The sequence below is a fragment of the Ixodes scapularis genome, unplaced genomic scaffold (assembly GCF_016920785.2).
Source record: "Ixodes scapularis isolate PalLabHiFi unplaced genomic scaffold, ASM1692078v2 PGA_scaffold1__304_contigs__length_218370807, whole genome shotgun sequence".
NCBI classification, from domain to species: domain Eukaryota; kingdom Metazoa; phylum Arthropoda; class Arachnida; order Ixodida; family Ixodidae; genus Ixodes; species Ixodes scapularis.
The window spans coordinates 2,155,343-2,177,459 of NW_024609846.1; the positions used below are offsets into that span (position 1 = coordinate 2,155,343).

Here is a 22,117-nt window from a genome sequence, read left to right on the forward strand (position 1 = left end):
TCGCATTTGACCCTATGTCAATAGTAAGAGCAGTGCCAGGTCTTCACATATGGGCACTTCTTGGGAAATTCCAGATGTGTCATTAGTGAAAAGTGCAAAATTGCCAAAAAAACTTAAAAATATATTTATTCATTTTTTCAAGCTATTTCAGGTTCTTCTAATTCCAGAGGCTGAACATGTGTAGCACATATATGTTATGATGGGCTGATACATTGCACCAAGCTTGTTATATTGTAATTATCCTATCGTTCACGTGAAATAAAAACTGCACTTGGAAAGGCATAATCGCATTTCATACCCGAGTTTTTACCAAGCTCTAAATAAAACGATGCAAAGTAAGAAATAAAAAAGAAAAGTTGCCCAACATAAAGCAGGGTGCGGGGTACAACCTAAAGTCGCTGCATCCCATCATACGGACAGACTAATCAGTCACGGCAGCCTGATCCCCTAAGTCTAACGGTTTAGGTGTTGCTTGTATGTCAGAGCGACAGACATTTTATTGACTGCACTTTCCCGCAATGCAGGTCTGCTGTGTGGGGAAACTCGGGGAAGAAAGTTTTGCGCAGCGTTGTGTCGCATTCTCGAAACGTGCTCTGTTTGCCTTTGAAGGGTTCCTTCCCAAACGTCCGAGAAATTGAACGCCCGTGACGTCTGCACCAGCGCGGAGTTCCTCCTCACCGCTGCAGAAGACATTGGGGCAGCATTCCCCGGCCTCCCTGGCGGTGAAGCATCCGGGGGCGGGCGTCCCCGTCGTGGGGCACACGCGCAGGTAGCACACGAGCACTCCCTTCTGGCAGGTGCAGTTGAGGCAGGGCTCGGGCGTGGACACCACGTCGCCGTGCTCGTAGCGCTCAGACTTGTAAAAGCAGCCTGCGACGTCGAATGACACGGGGTTAGCGCCTGACTCGGCTCGGAATCTGCGGGCAGTCAGCGTCCCTATATTCCGTTTCACCGTACGTTGCGAGCCGACAGAGCCACTCAAGTTGCGCCAAAACTGTAACATCACGACGTTCATCTTTCTGTTGTGTGTGTGTTGTCTTTGGCTCAACAAATGAGGCGCTGTGAACGTGCCGTGACCTTAGGTTTTAGTGTGTGTAGCCTTTTACGAAACTGACTCAAAGTGAAACGAGATCTAGAGACTTTGTTAAGCAACTTCCGCAGACACAACCTGGTAGGAGCTAGAGCCCCTTCCATCTCGGTGTTCATCACCCTGCTGTTGTTTAAAGCGCCACCCGCTCTGCTCGCTGTGGCTGCTTTTTGAACTACTGATCCGGAGGCATGCTTTATAGAGTTCTTAAAAGGTGACGTTCCCATTAGTTGATGACAAGAGACTTGTAACAAGCGGAGGGGGACAGATGGGGAGTTTTTGCCCCGTTGGAAGCTCGCCAACGTGTGCGCAGTGGATGGGTGATGTCTCCGGGTTCGCTCCAATGTTCGTGAGTTTTGGTTTCCTAGTTAAACATGAAAAAAGTAAACTTGTGCACTTCCCATTTCGCATGGGAAGTGCACAAAGTAGATGCCGTCACTCTGCCTTCGCTGCGTAATGGCGATCTACATAGAATATTTCTACATACTTAAGCTTAGAAGCATGGGGCTAGCATAGCACGGCGGACTTTGGTAGAATTTATCAACTCTCTTGCCTTTGTCATTGAAAAGTAGTGCAACGTTTCATTCAAATATAAGAGGTCAATCGCTGAAGGTGCGAGATATTGCGTATGGCAAGCATGAAAGAAATTAGTGGTCATCGTACGTTAGTCCTGTCACATCGAGAATTTCAAAGGCAGTTCGACAATCGATTGTACAGCGTCTACTGCATGGAACGGAAAGGGTTGGACTTGTGAGTAGCTCGTTCACTGATTTTTGACAGCCCTTGATCTAAAGGTCTTCTGAAACTAATGCGTGACGTGTACAATTGTTCGCACGGGAATGGGGGGACGTACATTATTTTTCACGTAATAATGACCGGTTATAGTATAAAGCTCTGCACGAAAAATTAAAACAAAACGTCATGCCTTCAAAAAAGAATAAAATCCTGGCTTTTGCATGCTTCGTTTGAACCGAAGTTCTGCAAGCGGGCTTCCCCTCATGGAAACTCATATTGTGGGGAAGTAGCATCCGTGGGACGCAGGACGAGGCAGTCCTTCGGGTCCGGTTCGGGCCCAGTTTTCATCGCTAACTCCGGCTCATATCGGACCGGCCCGAACCGATCTTAAAGGGACACTGCCAGGGTATTTATGCTCGCCAAAGTTTTTATTTGTACATGACATAAAAGAGCCCAACTACCCAGAACAATTTGCGGCTCAAAATTCGTTTTCTTCCTGCCCAAAAACCGTCGATCGAAAACTGACCGGGTTGAGTCGCGCTCACTCTTCTCCGTGGTCACGTGCCGTTCTTTATGGTTTAGACTCACGAAATATAATCAAAGTCGTGGGTCATCGAAGGCACACACTCAGGATATAAAATATACAAAAATACGATAAACCATTTTTTGTGGCTTCTAAACAACTGCAAATACGCTAACAAAAGAAAAAAAAAAAAAAAAAAAAAAAGTCGCCGAGAATTGGAAGCATTTTGTGCACTCTGCGTAATTCTGAACATGGCGTCGTATGGCGGGAGTCACGGGCTGGACGGCTGAACAAAGCGAACTAAGTGATGATGGCTGTTTTTCGCGGTGCCAGCGAATCTGTCTTCCTTCGAAAGAAAAATTTTGGACCGATCAAGACAATTAGGATTTATTTCGTACGACTTGCCCGACCACCAAGCTGATTCTCACGAAGACGTCGCCGAGTCGTCGCCCCTTCTGGCTGAAGACATCGCTCGTCTTACGAACACGAACTGGTAAGAGCTTAAAAAAAAATGTGCAAACGTCAAGCACGAAGTGCGTGGCTTTTGCATTCTTTGTGAAACGTGCAACGTGCGCGTTTTTGGTCTGCTTGGCACGGCCGGAAAAACGAAGGAAAAAAAAAAAAAACGCGGTTGGGTGTCACATGACTTCCGGCAACTCTCTCCACCTCCACATTTCTTTTTCCTCTTGATTTCGGTTTCGAGCAGTGGCTTTTTTTTTTTTTTTTTGTTACTTTATTAAAAATTGACGTGAGGCTGTAGCAAAATATTTATTGGGCAGTTTTCCGGCACCATTGTAAATCGCCTGGCAAAAAAAGGAAAAGGGGGGAGGGGCTGTTAGTGTCCCTTTAAAGGCACGCAATTTATTTTGTACCTTTATTAGTCTTGTTCTGAGACAAGCCATCATCTTCGTTCGTTAGAGAAAAGCAGACTACGAGTTGAAGGCATTGATAAGCCCGCTGCCAACCGATCGTAACAATTTCTTCGAAATCCGCGAGCTGGCAAATACACCTTTATAATGAAGACAGAAACGTGAGTCCTAAGAGCATCTTCACAGTAACCAGTGTGTCTACAATCTGGGAACACTCGCCACTCTTGTGCAACAGGTCATTTGTCTTCCTTTGGAGGCATACAAGCACATTTGGGGCGCTTTAGTAGCAGTTCACCTGTTCAGGTTCTTTCCAAAAAGAACAGTAACAATGACGTAAAGCTAGGAGCACAGGTGAGGACATTTCTTTCTTATTTTATCGGCTGTACATCGGTTGAAAGTGCGTATTGTGCGCTACGTTTGTTTTGTTTTTAATAATCATAAGGTTTTTTTTAACAAAAAAAAAGCAAAAATACGTCGTTTCATTCGAAGATTTATCGAGAAACAGACACTTTTCAAAATTTACGCGCGCTCACATTTTTTTTTTCTCACTTCTGCCCTTCTTTCTCTATCTCCCGTTTTTTTCTTTCTATCTTTATTCAATTTTGCTTCTCGAAGATAAAGTGCGCCCATTTCGGTGCATTCCTTCCGGTTTCCTTCGCACGCGATTTATTTTACCTCCCCTCCGAGTTTCTGGCTGTTTCGTCACCGTTGTAAATAAAACGCACTGGCATATCTTTTTTTTTTCTTCTTTTTTTTTTCCAGTTTTACGAGAGAGAGCTATCGCGCAACCGAACACGATGTGTGCCGGGCCAACTGCGTGACCAGGTTACCACTGCAAATGCAAACGGTTCCCCGTCGGCTCGGGCCCGGGTCGCGTACCTCATTCGATCTGTCGCCGTCGAGGAGTCGAAGAACATGAACCTTGCGCTGCCTGCACGCCTCGGATCAGAAATTTGGAAGTATCTAGACTTTGCGCAAGAAGCGTCTTGAGAACCCCTTTGGCGGCGTCGCGGTGACGGTGTCGTCAATGTCTCCGGTACGGCGTCAACCGTGGCATACATAACGCGCAATAAAGAATGTATAGATATTTTTTCTTAATAATAATAATAAAAAATGGCGTCTCCAAGTTTTAGAGCGGCTATTGGCGACGTGCGCGACCGAAAGCGTCGCTGTGGTCGGCCTTCCACGATTGGCCCAAAAGCTGACTATGACGTCGGAAAGGGTATACCATCGACGGATATAAGAGGAATGAAAGAACTTTAATTTCGACGGTGTTGGCAGTGTTGCTTTGAGAGCGCAATGATTTCAGGCTTCCACCATGCTATTTACAAACACCATCGAACTTGTTGTTCGCAAGGCAATGACGTCACAAGGGGGAACCATAGGAGGGCGCCACCGAAACATCTCGCCGCTAATTGGCGACGTGAGCGATCGAGAGCGTCGCTGTGGTCGGCCCACCACAATTGGCCGAATGCTGACTACGACGCCAGCAAAGGATGTCTCATCGACGGAAATAAGAGGAATGTAAGAACTTCAATTCGACGGTGTTGGCAGTGCCGCTTTGACAGCGCTATGATTTCACGCTTCCACCATGGCCATTACAAACACCATCGAACTTGTTGTTCACAAGATAAGGACGTCACGAAAGGTAACCGAACGAGGGCGCCACCGAAACATCTCGCCGCTAATAGGAATATTGATTAAGTTTCGGGTGAACGTTTGTTTTCTTTCGGAAGTTATTCTGTTTATGATTATGGGGTTTTCATTTATGTTGCATGCCTATCAAGTGACCGTACGAATATCACTGTACTTACAGTTACTCTTACTAAGGTAAGAGTAATCACGACAGTGTGGTAGAAAAGAACAATTTTGAACTTGTGGCCGCATGCTTACACCCGTGTCCCACTAGAGCGACATACAGAAACAAACGACAAAGACAAGCCTCAAACCAGAGTGTTTCGCGATTCGAGAGGCTTTGTAGAATAAAGGATGCTATATTGAAACACGAGCACCATGCACGCGAGGGTATCTTTGGCAGGCTTGCCATCGCTCGGTCTTACTTCGCGAGCACCAAACGACTAAACGCCTGCCAAAGGTACCATCACAAGCATGCTGCATGGGTTTGAGGCTTGTCGCTGTCTTTTGTCTCTGTCTGTCGTTCTAGTGGGACGCGGGCTTTAAGCGGCAAAGAAGCTTGCTGTGCTTGGTTTTAGCATAAATCGGAGCTCTGTCGAAAACGAAAAGAAGTAAGATTATCACGGACTAAGAATGGAACGTGTTTGTTGCGCCTAGATGATTTAGGCCATGATAGGACAGGCACGAAATGACGGTAAACTGCGTTACTTTGGGCTTTTGAAACTGCCTGATGGTACCCATCGCTCTGTAGGTTCCGTCCAACGAAACATGACTGTAGGTATTATGTACTTCCACGGCGCCGCGATGTTTTATTTTATTCTATGTTGAAACTTTTACCGACAGCTACCAACATAAACCGTGACTGCTGACCACGACATCTTTCGATAAGTGTCGCGTCTTGCGCGAAAAGTCGATAATCGCGCGACGAAGATTACCAGCAGATTATTAGAAACAGAAACACGGGTAAGCTTTTTGGCTACAACGGCGCTCCCGAACGTGACAGCGAACTCATAATTCAGCCAAAAATACTATCCTAGACTCTGCTTCCTCCCCCCAAAAGATGTAAAGTCTTGAAATGCGACGAAATAGCTGACGGATACTCATTACAGAAGCCAGCACACATGCGGCACTATTGAACCTTACCACAAATTCTTGAACCCCTCCTAAAACATCACAATCGCTGAATAAAAAACAAATGGAATTACTTTTTCGTTTTGCAAACCGCGCTACCATTATGAACTTTTTTGTTTTGTTTTAAATTGTGCGACTTCCCCGGTGCTGCTTTGGTAATAAGCGTGTGGAGTTTTTCTCCTCACGAGTCTGTCCCATGCGTCGGCAGGCTGCCGTAGGGACGAAAGCTCGAATGACCGCGTTTGAATAAAACGCTGGGCCCGCCAACGGAGGCAAATGACCACACTCGTTCTCGCTGAAAGACTTTAAGCGCGGGCACAGCGCGCATGTAGAAAACAATTCAGTAGTGGCGCCGGAGCTCCTAGCTCGATCTGTTGCTTAGAGTGGCGCGCTTTATGGGCAAAGTTAGGATGCAATTTAGGGGTGTTAGTAGTGCATCGAATGGAGCAGCGCAGTGTCAACCCTAGCTTCAACACCGTGCACTATGGAAGCCGTAAATGACGCATCCAGTGATGGAAGTGCTGCGCCAATTCCGCCAAATTGCGCCAAGGACGCAATCCTGCTACATGTAGCGCCAAATCGTCATTTTACCGAAGAATTGCGCCATGCCTGCGCCGAGATGAGATGTAGCAATAAAAAATAGAAATTGAAGTCTTGTCAGAGCGCGTGGCGGTAGCGCGGTATTTTCCGCGCCGCAACTGTTACGGAAACCGAAACTGCGAGGGCGCATTATCATCATCATCATTGAAAGGAACAACGTTAGCAACATCTGAGACCAAAGCCGCAGAGGCAAAGCGAAGAACCATCCCACTGAGCAGCCTATCTAATAAAATAATAAAAAGGCCGAGCTTGTGGATGTTTTCAGAGTTGGCCCGCCCTGTTCCCGTGCGCTAGCTACCAGCGAAGTCAAAGCTAGCGGGAGCCCAATGCTCTGTGCATTCCTGACTCGCGCGTGGGCTCGTGCAGTGTCGGCACCGTTACGGGCTCCATGCGCACGCTTGCAGCTTCGGCTGCGCTCGCACCGAAGCTGAAACGAAGTATAGATGAGTTGCACCAAACTCTGTATGTAGTGCTGGTAAAGCCTCATCGTCCTTTTCGGAGAACAAAGCACTGCGCGACTGCGGTGTCTGCTCCGCGGGTGTCGCTTCTCTGCAGCGCGTCGGTGCGTGCCAAGGAGCGCACTCAACGGGTTAACTCGCCGTGATCCGATTGTGACTTCGCCAGCACATCGAAAATGAATCGAAAGTTTTGAAGCGAATATCAGATACCGCAATATTGGAAGCTGCTGCCCGAAAGACAACTCTAATCTGAACTAAAACATTCCACAACAGTGAGGGTCGTTAGATGCTGCTGCAGATACCTTAAAAGAAGTGCAGTCTGATAAAACTAAATATCCTGTACCATCAGAACTCAGTGTGACATATTTAATTGTATTTTTTTTTTATCTGACGAGCAGATAAACTGAATTTTAAAAAAAATGTTTTTTGTGTTTACTTTGTTGAATTTCATATATCCTTTCTTAAAAAGGCGACAGGCGCTGTGTTGCAATAATAGAGATGGGCTTTATATAGCAATGCAGCATTATTTCATCTTCCAAGTAATATGCCAACATATGCCGGACCCTGCTCCAGAAGGGCCACAACCTGCTCCAAAACAACATTTTGCCTGCTACAAGGCCTGCTCCAAAAGGTCAAATTGCACTTCCATCACTGCGCATCCCTATTCGAATCGAACCACTCTTCGCGCACACCTAACGTAAATAGACGACGCACTAAAATAATGGCAGCATAACACCCAAGCGTAATCTGCGAGAGTCCAGTGCACGTGACCCCACTCAAACCAGTGAAAAAAACCTGAAGCAACAATGAACAAACTTTCTTTGTTCTGGAGGAGCCACGCGTCTAGTAGTGCTTTATCTCAGATGGTTCGTAAAATGCTTGTTTGCATTCGCGTACAGTAAACACACTCGTGCAAGGTAGGCACCAGCGCTAAGTAAGCAAATTAATTTAGCTTTTTTTTTAAACGTTTTTTTTTATTTTGTAACTCATCATAGGCGCGTCTAAACTCCACCAGCCGAAAGTAATGCATTATGTTTCAATGCAGACAACTTTTCCACTATCCATAAATATATAATCGACACAAACGTTTCTAAAGCCATCCGTTTCATTTTTATTTTACAGATTTAAGTTTAGGAGTTTTTTTACATCAATACTTGGAGTTTAGTTTTACCCCGCCACCGCGTAAAGCTTATAGCCAGAAGACCATAATGCATTCATGTCCATAGCTGCGAGCAAAGGCTTAGTGTCCCGGGAGTTTGATCAGGGGCTAGAGCCCAATTTTCTTTTTTTTTTTTTTTATAAAAAAAAATGACAAGGTCATTTGAAAGGGAGTTCAAATGCCTGCTTATTCACGGTTTATTTTTTTTTTTTTTTGCATGTACTGCGGTATTAGCACTTTTGTAGTTCAAGAAGCAACATTGTAATCTCTATTGATCCAAACTTCCCCACTTATATTCGCTTTATTTCATTCCAATGCGCTTACATAAAGAAGGTGGGCATTGTGAGCCCTAAGCTTGGAGTGGTATTTCCATTGCCGCAGCTCTCGTCCGGTGGAAGCCATTTTCCGAAGACATGTGGGCTTGGCGGTTTATGGTGTCGCTAACTATTCTAGTTTTCGCTTTAATGAATCTTTCGTGATATCGCACACTTAGTGTCCACGCTTTCGCGGAAAGAGCATTACAGGATTAGCTTGACAAACTATTCCTGGCGACAATCCCACGGTGCGTGTATTCTTCGCGCCATGGAACAGACGTCCGTTAGCGTTCTCCGAAACGCTGTTGTAAGCTCTCTTTCCCGCAGGATAAGCACGTTTCGCAGGGAAGCTCGCTTACCAGACTAAACCACATGAGGTACTGAAAAGAGTTTGTACGTTTATGGCTCTTTCCAAGGGTCATGAAAAAAAAAATAATAAGACGTCTTCATTGCCGACGAGTACTGAAAAGTGGAGGCACGCATATTTGTCCGTAGCGTCAGTTCTTTATCTCTTTGTTTTTTTCCTTTTACGTTTTACGTAATTCAATCGAAGCAATAAACTCATGGAAAACCGCAGTCAGAGTAAGAAGTAGTGCGCTCTGGCTTGTAAAGAGCATTTTATATTAAAGCACATTTTAAAATATTTGCTTCCGACTGTAAGATGTATTAAATTCGACACTAATCTGAGATCAATTTAACCGTCAATCGATTTTTGACGGGTCTTTTTTTAATAGTTTCTAAAACAACTCACCCATCTGAGCTATTCAAACTTGACATTCTCGGCTTCTCAACACAATTCGATGGGTCATTTATGAGTAAATAATACTCGCGGCACGTCGACAGGATGGTTTGTGTAAGATAACCGAAACCGTTAAGGAGAAAACTCATTTGTGGAAAACCACGGGAAAGGCTTCTTCACCCGCAGTTTGGTATCCCTTAAATTTGCTTGTGTCAATCCTGTCGCTCGCTCAAGATCACAATAAAAAAAAATTTAAAAAAAGAAACACGTCTGTAATTACGCGAGTACGCGTAAGAAAAGGCGATATTCTAAGAACCACATAGTTTGACCTCGGTAAACCATAATTTAGACCGCCCTCCACAGACGTTGCTCTCCACGCTAAACGATTCCCTTCAACTCCTCTCGCATGAACCAAGTTTCTCCGCTAGCTTCCCCGCCCCTCCCGCAACCCATAAGCCAAAGACACACATCCAGCCACCGCCGCCTGCTTAACACCTGCGACTTCCTCCCCACGAAGTGCGTAACTCGAAGATGGCCGACTTGGCATTTTGCCCATTTGCAACTGCCGCACGAGCGTGCGTGTGCGAGTTGGTGAGCGAAGTGCGAGCGCCCGCTCCTGCAGTACACGCATAGGCGCGCGACTACGTGTTTGCAGGCAAATCTCCCGGACGATGAAAAGTGGTGTTTACACCCTCCACGATGGCTGTTAGGCGCTGAGAATTAAATTAAAAGCCGGGGGAGGTACGCCGTGCCCGAATTTCCTCCTGGCGGTGGGTCGGCCGGGCGAGACCGAATGAGATTGGGAGGTTACGGTGGCGGCAGCGGCGAGGACGACGACAACGACGACGACGACGACGGGGGTGCTCGAGTACGAAGGGGCGGTGTTTCGGATGAGTCGGCCATATTTCGTGGGTACTTCTCCTCCGAGATGAGACCAGGCGCTTGGCTGGTTTCCGTTCTTTTTTTTTTTTTTTTTCTTTCTCGTTGTGGGTCGAGCTCTGAACGAAGGGGGCCAAGCCTCGGACCGCTTTGGGGAAATGATCGTTGTGGCGTGGGTTTGCGACGGATGCCCAAATGGTCCGACGTACGTCCTGCTTTGGATAGATTCTTTTTTTTTTTTTGGCTGTGCGGTCGTTGCTTTTTGCGTCGCGTCGTTGCCGCTAGATTGCGTTGTGGCACGCGTGTGTGGGAGCGTTTGTGTTCTCGCGCGGCTACGGGGCCATAGAAAACGTCATCGGTATTCTATAGCGCCTTATTTGTATCCTCCTCCGTGGCAAAGACACGATGATGGTCTCTTGCCTACATCTGGGAGTTGAATGCTTACTTTTATTCAGTTTTTTTTTTCCCTATCTTTTCTTACCGTGAGCTAGAAGAAGTAGGAAACAGAGGGAAGATGTTGGGCGTGTTTCGGTTAAACCATGTGGTCCTGGACCAACGGTTCGTATATCTTGACCCATTTCCAGCGTAGTTTGGATTCGGCACGCCACATGCACATCTTACGCCGTGGCCACATGCTCTATGTACATAATGTACTCGGGGCGTTTTTTTCTTTTTTTACTTGTTTATTGATGCTTTTTTGGTCGAGTTTCTGTAAAACAAAATCTCGTTTATCGTGACGTTGTTCAACTGGGTGGAAATCACTATGCCAAAAATGCATTAGAAAAGCTAAATTAAAAAAGGTATGTTAACTTTAAACAGTGGTTGTAGGGTTTTTCACATTGATTCTGCATCACTGCATTATGACGACGGTTTTTCTTTTCTTCGGCAGGATGGCGGATGCGTGACAACAAAATGTTCAAATCACGCTACCATTTTTTTTTCTACTTTTTATGAAAATATTTAATTTCGTTTTGGAAAGCATTGCCTCTGGCACTTCTCTCTAAGTGCTTTGTAGAAGCTAAGTGGTCATCGAGTGGCGAGCACACAAACGGCACGGCACGGTGGATATTAGAATTACTATATTTTTCTACCGTCTGGGTTTCTTTATTTCTCTTTCCTTCTTTCATAGATAAAAGACAGTTCGACCAATCGAAAATTATTGTAAGTGTATTTTTGCGGTTGCTTCATAAGTGAAAAGGGGTCCAGACACCACCCACTCCTAGAATCATATCAGTAGTAACAGTACTGCAGAACACTCATGCGGGACAAGCCTATGTCGACAAGAGGGTGCTCAAAGAATAACAACATTGAATGACCGCGCTTGAAACCTGCGTGGCTTTGATCTTCGTGTTGAAGAGAAAAAATTGGGTTGTGTGTTTGTTTATACAGCCTAGAACTTGGTCTGCCTCAACGGGCGACGAGCCTCCCAGCTGTAGATGAGAAATTTAGCCAGTGCAGTAGAACCTCTAGCCTGGGGTCTTTGACGTGCACCACGCAGTAGTGATACACGGCCTCGCGCTTCATTGCTTGTTCTTCATTTAGCTTAATTGTGTTGTTCGTTGGTCACGTCTGTACTGCCAGACATACTTGAAATTGTATTGTCCTTAATTTTAATTTCAGAGGTTTAGCGAAAATACAGAAAAAAGAATGAAGTATAAAACAAATAAAATGACTCACCAGGAGGTCTTGGCGTCGGGGGCACCTGCACGTTTCCAACTGCAAATCCGTATCCGTCTGCGTTAAAAGAAATAAAAGTGAAAAAAAGACCTAATTACGGAGCCGGGATAGCGTACACTACATTAGCCAGCTCATGACCGTCCTACGGGTAGTACTCGATGTCATCGCATCCAGCATTTGTCGTAATCAAATAACGAAACCAGTCAAAAAGAAAGTATCGTTTCATGAACATGTGGAAAAGGGACGCAATATGGGTCAGCATATCATAGTCTTAACAGCTTTAACATCAACCTAAATTTTAGCGAATAGAGCAGATTTGTTTCGAAGTTATTGTTTTATCGAGTCGCATTTTTAGGGGACGGGCTTGTTTTTTGCTTATTGGGAGAAAGCGAACCGGCGGAGCATTCACTTGGCTTGCAAACATGTTCTTGAACGTTCTAGCTCTTATCCGCAGGCATAAAAAAAATACTAAAAATTTACTTTCAATTTTTTTTTAGCATGAATATTTTTGCTCGTGTATTTCCGCGGACAATATTAGATGAAACAATCGATACAGCCATTTTTCTGCAGCTGCAGTTTCCAAAATCTCTATTATCTTTAAATGTATTCAAGAGTCCGAAGTACGGGACCTGAATTTCGCACTCCATTCCTTGTTCAAACCAAAACACTCTCTCTCAAAAAAAAAAAAAAAAGGAAAGTATTTTAAAGAAGCACGAAAGACTATTGCAGCTCATTATGGGCGATTGCACAAATCCAGTATGGGTATGAGGACGGGATAGCTGTGCGCGTATCAAGTCTTGTTCTTCCACAACCGTAGTCCGTAGCCTACCGGAATACAGAACGTTGTCTGCGTGGATGAACAAAGACTATGTAACTCTTTCAGTTTAAACAAACAAAAAAATAATCAAGAAGGATTTTTGTTTCTTCTTTCTATTTAAGATCAAACACACGCAAAAACACTTGTCAAGAAGTGTTTTTCTTCTTTTCTGTTATAGGTTTCGGGCTGGAGTTTAGAACTATGGATTATGGTCATTTGATGCCACCCTATAGGACCGGACCAAACTTACGTGGTGGCCTGGAGAAAGCTGGCCAGGTCGGCGGTGCAGGCCGGGCCGGATCTGCGAGGGAGAATGTTATGCCCACGGTGGGATCTCATTCCGTACTGCACAATCTTTGACAGTTTAAGAAACGTAAACTTATTATGTGCACGTTTCTTGAGGCTCGTTCGCCAACTTGCGACTGCTTACAACAGTGTGCGTTGCGACCTCTTGTGATCTTTCGCGACGAGAGAGAGAACACACACTTGCGCCATCTTTGGGGTAGCCGCGGAACACTTGCAATTGGCGTATATTTTCTATTTCTTTCGTGCATCCTTATTTCACGGTTGGCTTTAGAAGAAAAAAAAATTTGACGACGTTATAAATGGCCATTTCTTGTAGATAGCATGCTCATTTGAGCTCACAAATACTACTAGCTTCGCTCTAGATAGTGAAATACAGTTCCAGGGACACCTCATAGATGGCGCAAGCGTGCCCGTGTGATCTCTCGTCGTAAGAGGTCACAACAGATCATAATGCGCTCGGACGTAACAAGTGGCAAACGCGTGAACCAGTCTTTACTTCATTATTTTGTCTGTGTTCTTATCGATTAATACAGCAATCTAATTGGTTGTGGAGCGGTAGCAAAATACTAGGAAGTCTCCACGCCAGGCGTTTATTGAATTGTCAGTGACTATGGTATTAACGAAATTCATATCTTTCCGGTTCGCTTACATTTCTGTTGAGTTGGAGGTTGAGGACGACGATCGAAAAACCCCGGTGCTTCTGTTGAAAAAGGAAGTTATTTTTTAGATCCAGCTGTAGAGCTTACTTAAAAATATTAGTTTTTTTTTCTAATTTAAAAGTTATTTTCACGCGAACACACAACGAGTAGTCTAGAAATGTCTTTTAAAATGGCATCCTAGTTGATTTTTCATTTCAGTCGAAATACACAAAGAAGTGGAGACGTTCATTACGCGTTTGCAGGGTGCAATGAGTTATGTAGACTTTTTTAAATAAATAAGAAGAAAAGTCGGCCTTTCATTTTGACGTTTTCAAGATGATAACTTGGACCTGTCAATAACACTCCCAGCTGCTTCCTCACTTCTATGGCTGCATTTCATTCTTGCGGTTCAACACCCGCATTTATATATGTGTATGTTTTACCATAGTTTGAAGGCGTAGGGCAAAACTGAAAAAAAAAAAAAATAACCTTGATGGGATGCAAATTTTTCGTTTAATATGAAAATTTATCAGCAAAAATATTCTGACTTAAAATTTATTTATTTATGTATTTATTTAAATGCCTTTAAAGGCTCTAGAGGGGCATTGCATAGAGGGCGGTTACACGTAACGTTTACATAGTCGCACAATGTTGTTAAAAAGAAAAACAAATAGAAACATGGACACAGAATCACGCTAAACTGAACTCAACGAAGAATAGCATGGCTCATGGTCACCGACACAGGCATCTCAGTCATGCAAACATAAAAAGAAAAAGAAAGGAAAAAGTACAGGTGCTGCTCAAGAACTAAAAAAATAAACACAAGGTGATTGTGACGGCATTGATTCACGCAATATTGCTGCAAACGTGTCATGGTTTCTGGTGAGAGCGATTTCGCCCATTACAGTCGGCAGTAGCCAGCAGTAGAGGGGATAATTTATACGGGTTAGCTCTGGCGAAGGGAATATGGACTTTGTTAGGGTGATCATGACGAGGAAAAATACAATTGGATGGGGTTACGTTGTTTTCGCGAAATTTAGTTGATGTGTGATAGATTATATGGAAGTCGCATAGCCTAGCAAGATACCTTCTCTGCTGGAGCGTTAATAATCCTATTGACGTTTTAAGTTGAGTAACGCTTACAGGTGTATAATTTTTTAGTATGAACCGAGCTGCCCTGTTTTGGATTCCAATTCAAAACACGATGACTGGACTGTGCAGGCGTGAAGATATCGGTGGCATATTTGAGCGCAATATTCCTTCGCACATTTCTTCGAGTGTTTGTATCGGTACTTTCATAAAATTATGCTCGTTGGTTGTCTTTTGTTTGGCGTCTAAAGGCCTCGTGAATAAACAAGAATAAACAAGCAACTAAGACTGCTCGCGAACGTGTTAAGATCATACAATCTAGTGGCATCATGAGATCTCTGTGAATATACGCTGACTTATCCTTTTAAAAGCTTCCGTAGTGTCACCTGAAATTTCCTCTAGAAAGCTGCCTTCGTTAATACAGTACAGATTTTGATATTTGCAGCTCTAGTAGGTAGCTTCTCTGAAAATATGCCATAAACATGTTTCGCCCACAACCTACCGGATTTGCTGAGAAAGGTTTGAATGTAATCTTTCCCACCTGCGCTGATAGCCACTAGGTGTTGTTCACTTACTTGTCGAGGACGATGGAACTTGCGGCACCGGCACCGGTTCGCGTCCTCCACCGTACGGTCCTAAAAAAAAAAAAAAGTTGCAACTTATGTTTGATATCTCTTGAATTAACACTCTACGCTTTCACTAAGAAAATAGCGTACAGGTTTCATTGTTGTTAAACCGTTGTTGAGGTATTGGTTCTTCTTTCAGAAACCTAGGCATTCTGACATCTCAAGCCTTTCTACCGCTCTGTTTGATTCTTTGGTATACTCTAGAAAAAGACCAGTAAATCATTTGAGAGAGCCTTAGGCTTAAAAGAATTAATCTGTGACGCTCAGAAGAACGTAAGAACGCGAAACGTCATGCCCGGTTTCACAGTGCAGGCTGTAGTTTGAGCTCTAGGCATGTTTTTAGTCGACAATTGCCGAGCTCCCCCCGAAGACTCTGGGGATTGGCTCACCCAAGGGCTTTGCGGGCATGAAGGCGCACAAGATTTCTTAAAATGAAGTCACAGGCCACAATTTTTTTTTTTTGCTGTTGTTGTTTTTTGTGTTACAGTGGCGCTGGCGTGCGCAATTTTAATGTGGTTGAGATATCAATACCAACAATCGAATGCTTGAATAGAACTCACGTGGAGTAAGTGGCACTCTTGGTGGTATTTGAGGCCTTTCTTGTGTCATCGATGCCACATCTGTGAACATGGCGGTTGAGTGAGCATGAGAGAAGGGGAGATCATGTTACGAGTTGGGAATGTTGCCTGCTTACACATTGACGCTATTCTTAAATTAAAAATAAGGTCATTCTAGGATATGTGTCAATGAGAAAAACGGCATAATAATCTCGCCAAGAATACAAAAAAAAAATTGTCATTAGAAAAAACGAATTTGGTGTACATATTTTGATCACGCTTCAAATGCTTTCACACCTTCACCGTTTACTAAGTTAGTGGAAACGGTAGGTTCAGAAAAGCTAACACCAAGCAGGAAGAAAAAGGAATAAGCGCAAGGCAAGAAATCGTATTCGTCTCTCTGCCCTTCTGCCTAGTCTTACTACACCATAATTTCAGGTTTGCATATATTTGAGTCTTTGTTTCTGTAAACGTTTGATAGTAACTTTTATTTTCCGGTAATACTTCACCGAGGGAACAGGGGAAAAGGCCATTAGTTCTCAAACAATCTGTTCTATAATTGTATGTGACTGGTTTTTACTTATGCCCCAAGACCCAAATAACAATAAATTGTTTCCTTTGGGATTTAAAAAGTTTTGTATATTTTAAAGCCGAAATTCCGTGTGGTACCTTAAATTTTCTGATTTTTGTTTTTCTAAGCATGTTACAAACACTTTCGGTGATTCGAATCATAATTTTTATCAAATTTGTATTTTATATATTCTGCCCGATAGTAAAATCTTTAAAAAAAAATTTCATGCTCAGTAAATAAAAAAGAAAAGAAAAAGGTTGTTCCTGGTATCATGCATTACTTTGTCTCGAGGCTTTATAACTAGGAATAGTCGCCAGCCGGCTCGATTTTTAAACGTCCTTGGAATTAATTGAATCGCCGCCGGTAACCTATGTGACGCACTAACTGGTTACCAATGTTAGTAAAAATGCGTCGCCTCCCCCTTGCTTAGGTGCACACTCTGAACAGAGGCAATGTTGACTACAGTCGCGTAACGGGTAACACATAAAACTCTCGAAAACACTTTCTGTTTTCGTCATTCATACGTGCCATCGTCATCTATAAATAGAAGCATCTAAATATCGAGGAACCAGGTTGGTTGCCTCGGTTTTTGTACGAGAGCTTTCGTTTCTACGGCGTTGCGTTGCATACGTTATTCACAATATTAAGATAAGTAAAGTTTTTTTTTTCGTTTTTTAGACATATTACTGCTTTTGACATTGGTTGAACAAATTTTGCGGCTCGGTAAAACCCTAAAGACCACCGACCAGTTCGTGCTTTTCACTTGTCCCCTGTTTCCTCCTCTCCCCCTTCTACTCTGTCCACCTCTGCCTGTTTCCTCCTTCCCCATGGTGAGGAGGATCTTCTGCCTTGCAGAATCTCGAATCTGGTCGTCTGCCTTTTTTAAGGCGCAGTCGCACTGTTTTTAATTCGCACAAAAGACACAGTGTTCGCTGCAGGCATAATGACAGCATTGTCTGGAGACATGCCCCAAGCAGGTTCGCTGGATACATTTGTACGCTTCGAGCACGCATCAGACAGTGTCTGCATTCTGTCTTTTGCGTGATGCAATGGCAGCGTGACCGAGGCTTTTTAGGCTTTTCCCACGCGGGACGGAAAGAGACACCTGCCTATTCGAGGAGGAAAAACCTTGCGTTCCAGTAGTCGCCGCCGGTCTGTATCTGTAGGGGATGAAAAAACATTTAATCGTTAAGGCTTTCTCGGCTGCATCGTGTCCCACTAGCGGTCAGTCTCGAGTTAAGAAACAATCTCGAGTGCGCGAACTATTTCGGTCGCTTTGTGTCTCTTCCGAGTCGACGCTACAGTGCCGCCGGCTTCCTTCGTGTTTTCTAGAGTAAACAAGCTTAAGAAACCATGGGCGTGTCTGAATGCGGAGCGCAAGGTCGTCTGCTTCTTTTTCAAAGAAGGGGGGGGGGGGGGGTCGTGGTGACGTCAGAACGACACTGAGCTCTGATTGGCTCTGATTGAAGGATGGTCAGTAGACCTTTAAAGCAAGCTGCTTCTAGACCTAGCCACTGTCCTTCGATCGGAGCCAGTCAGAGCTCTGCGTTCTGACGTCACCACAACCCCGGCAAAAAGAAGCAGACGAACTTGCGCTCCGCATATGTTCGTGTTTCTCGCTTCGTGATTGGTTGCTCGGAATTTTTTTCTGGCTAAAATCTGCAATCTTATTGGCTGATAATAAGGCGCTCCGGCCTCGCCCCGCCTTTCGTTTCTTAAGCTGTCAGTCACCGTAGAAGCAAAGATCGGTACACCGAGATAACTGAAGCGTATATTGACCTTGCAGCTAAAGTGCTCGACTGAAGCCATAATTTATCAATCTCCACAATCCTTTCCCTCTCGCCTCAGGGACACCAACCCGTAGACGAGTGAATATTTCATTTAATAAATACATTTTCTATCTCTCTTTATGAGCGCACCAGAAAGACGCGCGAACGCACACACGTTCCACACACGGACGTTTTATATGTGTGTGTGTGTTTTGAGTACAAATCACTGTGAATCCCGAATGTGCTCGATATGATCCCGGCTTTTTTTTATGTTAGCTCGTTTTATCAGCCCGTCGACCGGGTGAAGAAACTGACGACCGATCAGCGTTGATTTGAGCACAGTTTTGAGCTATGAAGCGATGATATAGTTATCCAATGAACGTCTCTACCTAAACATAGACCAATTCGCCGATCATGTATGAAACGAAGTATAAAAAAAAATGCAGTGGACGCTAAACAAGTGGCTGTTGTGCATCGTCTTTTTAATGTGGTAGTTGAGACGTGCTAGACCAGGTGCCAAATGTCTCTCATCTGCGAATGAAATATAAAAACAAAAAAAAGAAGCCACCACAATAGAGTCAAAAACATTATTGGGGGGGAGCGGGGGAGGGGGGGTGCGGTCGCTATATATTTTCACAGCAATTCGAATGTAAAGCTTTCAACGCATCTATCGTTATGATATCCTTAAATAATGTTTTACTTTTTTTGTAAGCTTAGTAGGGCTTTTTATTTCTAACGTAAGACGCAAAGCCGAGCGTCTTTATAGGTCTACACGAAGTTCACACGAAGTGCGCTCAAACTTAATTCTATACATTGTCGTATGGCACGCAATTAGAATTATAAAGCCGGAATTACTTTATTTTTCTTTATTTTCAGGGGTAAACATTTAGTAACAAGAAATGAGAAAGGAAAAAAAAGGGAAGAAAGAGGGAAAAAATAATAAGACAAAAAGAAGTTAGGGTCATTGTTAGTCGGGAACTAGATGGGCGTCTTTTCACCGCCCGACCTCTCAGCTCAAGTGAATCCACACGGATTTCCGAAACACTTATAGGGATTCGTCGGTGGCCCCTCGAAGAGGTCGTCATTTCGAAGACTCGGTTTCTAAAGTCCGACCTGCAATTGGAAACGCCATAGAGGGAAATTCCTTCCTTTTCCAACGGCCACAGGCCAGTGAGCAGAATTTAAGGACTCTTCAATTAGTCCTACCTCCATTTCGGTCCAGTGGTGTATATCTGGTCCCCGCTAAGTTCCTGAGGTCTTATGAAGGGAGTTTCTTTCCCTTCCCGTTGGCGAGCGGGAGACGAAATAGGGAAACATTTCCGGTCCTGCACTCTATCCAGTGTGTCTACTTCCCCGCAAAGCCCAGGGATGAGTCAGTCGCTACAATCTACTGAGAGAGCTCGGCCAATGACGAGGATAAGAATATGTTTAGATTTTAAGAGAACAGTGTGGGTTGTGACACCGACTATGACGTAAGCACGTGCTTACGTCATGAGCTAGCTCCGTCCGTAGATTGTAGGGATGGACTCTCCTAAGTGCTTTGCGGCAAAGGAGACGCGCCAGATTTCTTGGAGTGATGTTGGAGGCTGTTTTCGGAATCGGCCTTTGGGGACGGCAACAGGGGCGCGGCGACCTCTCCGCTCACCGGGGTACGTGGCTTTGAGAGTGTTCGGCTTCTCCTTGTAGTTCCCTAGCGGATTCGTGTCGGGGTCGAGCACCTGTGGTTTGGCCTCCACGTTGACGGACGGCTCTGTGGAGCGATGGCGAACCAAAGGCTAGAGCATTTCTCACAAATCCTTGTCGCTCTTAAGGTGCGGTATCTTACAGTTGGACTCCTGTTGAAGTCTGTAGAGATTCCCTTTTTAAGGAACTTTTTTTTTTTTCGTATCCAAAATAGTGTTATTATGTTAGGTATATGCCGACGAGATGCTAAATGTCCAATATCTTTTCTAGTGGCCCCACGAAGAGTGGAATTGTTTTTGTAGACGTAAATCAAAATCGTAAATTGATTTTTTCATCTTTTTTTAGCGTTGAAGAGCAAATCTATGAGTGTATTTGTCGGCCATCGCAGAGAAGTCATAGTAGATTAAACACATTGATTCAGATCTGCGTAAGCACGTCGGTGCTTCCAGGTATTTAGGCGGTCCTATTATCTTAAATGTGTCTTCTACAGAAGGTGAAGAATTGTGTTCAATTCTATTTTAGATCGAAAAAGGCTTTAACTTACTTTTCGCCACGCGCGAAAATCAAACCCAACTGGGTGTGTTTTCTGTTCCATCCATTAATAAAGGACGAACACTGCAGGGCTGCGTTACGTTGGATGCGTTATACTATGTATACTGAAGAGCTGGTGGTAGTGCAAGACGCACTTACTGGATAACACCACTGTCAGTGAAGAAACGTACTAAGATGAATTTATGTTTTAATGCTTCATGTGTACGCTCATGGCTAAACCGACGCACACATATATACAAAGGGTTATAATCCTCAACCTGTTAAATCGGGGGCCATTTTGTTTGCTGTTACGATATTAGTTTTGTAGGGTTAGAAGAAAAATATAGTGCGGACAACCATTCGATGGGTTGACGACTTGCGGCTTCGCGGCAACGTTGTAGGTCGGATCTGGAAAAGGTGCGCAGGTTCGGTCTGTAATTTTCGATGTTGCTTGATTCCTAACAAATTATATAAAGTTCGATAGAAATAACACGCTCAGTCTTAGTCAAAAATATATATGTATACCCTTATGAATCTTTAAACTAAACTGGAGCTAAAACCGTGTTTAAAACAATCTCTTGTATATATTAATGACAATCAACAATCAAGCAGTCTAAAACCGTGTTTAAAACAATTTCTTGTATATATTAATGATCTCCCCCTTTCGCTGTCCTCTACGGTCCGCCTGTTTGCCGATGACTGCGTAATTTACAGGCCCATAGCTAACACAAATCATTCACTTAATCTGCAGACTGATCTTGACCGAATTAATGAATGGTGTTCAAAGTGGCAAATGCTCTTAAATGCTTCCAAATCTAAATCCCTCTCTTTTTTTCGAACCCGTCAACACCTTCAAGCTTTTTACTCTATTGGTAACCTCAATGTTGATGCCGTCTCAACTTACAAATATCTTGGCGTTCACTTCACTCACGACCTCTCCTGGAAGACTCATATTAACAACATCATTTCCGATTCAAACCGCACTCTTGGTTTTTTACGCCGCAATCTTCGTCTCGCGTCCTCATCTGTCAAACGCCTCGCATACGTCACATTAGTACGCCCAAAGTTAGAATATGCATCATCAGTCTGGGACCCTCATCTCAAATTCCTTACATCGGACATAGAATCACTTCAGAACCGTGCAGCTCGCTTTATAACGTCTCAGTACTCCAGGTTTGTCAGCGTAACTGAACTTAAACAAAACTTATCTTTGACTCCTTTATGTTCACGCAGGCGTATTGCTAAACTATGTCTTTTTTACAGGTTTTACTACGATGACCAGCTACATAGCTCATTCATCTTGCCACCTCATCGCATATCTCCTCGTGTTGATCACCCTGCAAAAGTTGGCCTTCTCTTTACCCGAAACACAGCATTCTTTAAATCTTTTTTCCCGGCGACATCTGTGCACTGGAACGGCCTGCCTGAAATCATCGTCTCCACCCAAGACATCGGCTCATTCCGCGAGTTGTTATCATCACATCTCCTATAACCCCACTCCCTTATGTAATACCCTAACTCCAGGGTTCTTAAGGTATTTAAATAAATAAATAAATAAATGATGTTTAGACGTTGCTTTGCTGCATCATTTTTTCATAGTTTTTGTAGCTACTCTTTGCTTATTACTTGATGTCTTCACCTCATGCCAAGAGTTCACTCATAAATGATTAGTTTCCTTCGTCTCCTTTCCAAGAAAAGTTCACAAGGCGCTTCTGGAAATTGAT

At 44.0% G+C, this 22,117-nt stretch overlaps 1 protein-coding gene across 1 annotated transcript in view; it reads right to left on the reverse strand.

Moving 5' to 3' along the window:
• LOC8024431 (mucin-17) overlaps positions 1-22,117 on the reverse strand; it is a 63,525-nt gene that overhangs the window by 32,355 nt on the left and 9,053 nt on the right. Inside the window, exons 10-16 of the mRNA XM_042290593.1 lie at positions 20,751-20,801; positions 19,825-19,929; positions 15,232-15,291; positions 13,579-13,629; positions 12,874-12,924; positions 11,807-11,863; positions 679-870 (exon numbers count right to left, since the gene is read on the reverse strand). Coding sequence (XP_042146527.1) covers positions 679-870; positions 11,807-11,863; positions 12,874-12,924; positions 13,579-13,629; positions 15,232-15,291; positions 19,825-19,929; positions 20,751-20,801 — 567 coding nt within the window. The remainder of the gene's footprint in view (positions 1-678; positions 871-11,806; positions 11,864-12,873; positions 12,925-13,578; positions 13,630-15,231; positions 15,292-19,824; positions 19,930-20,750; positions 20,802-22,117) is intronic.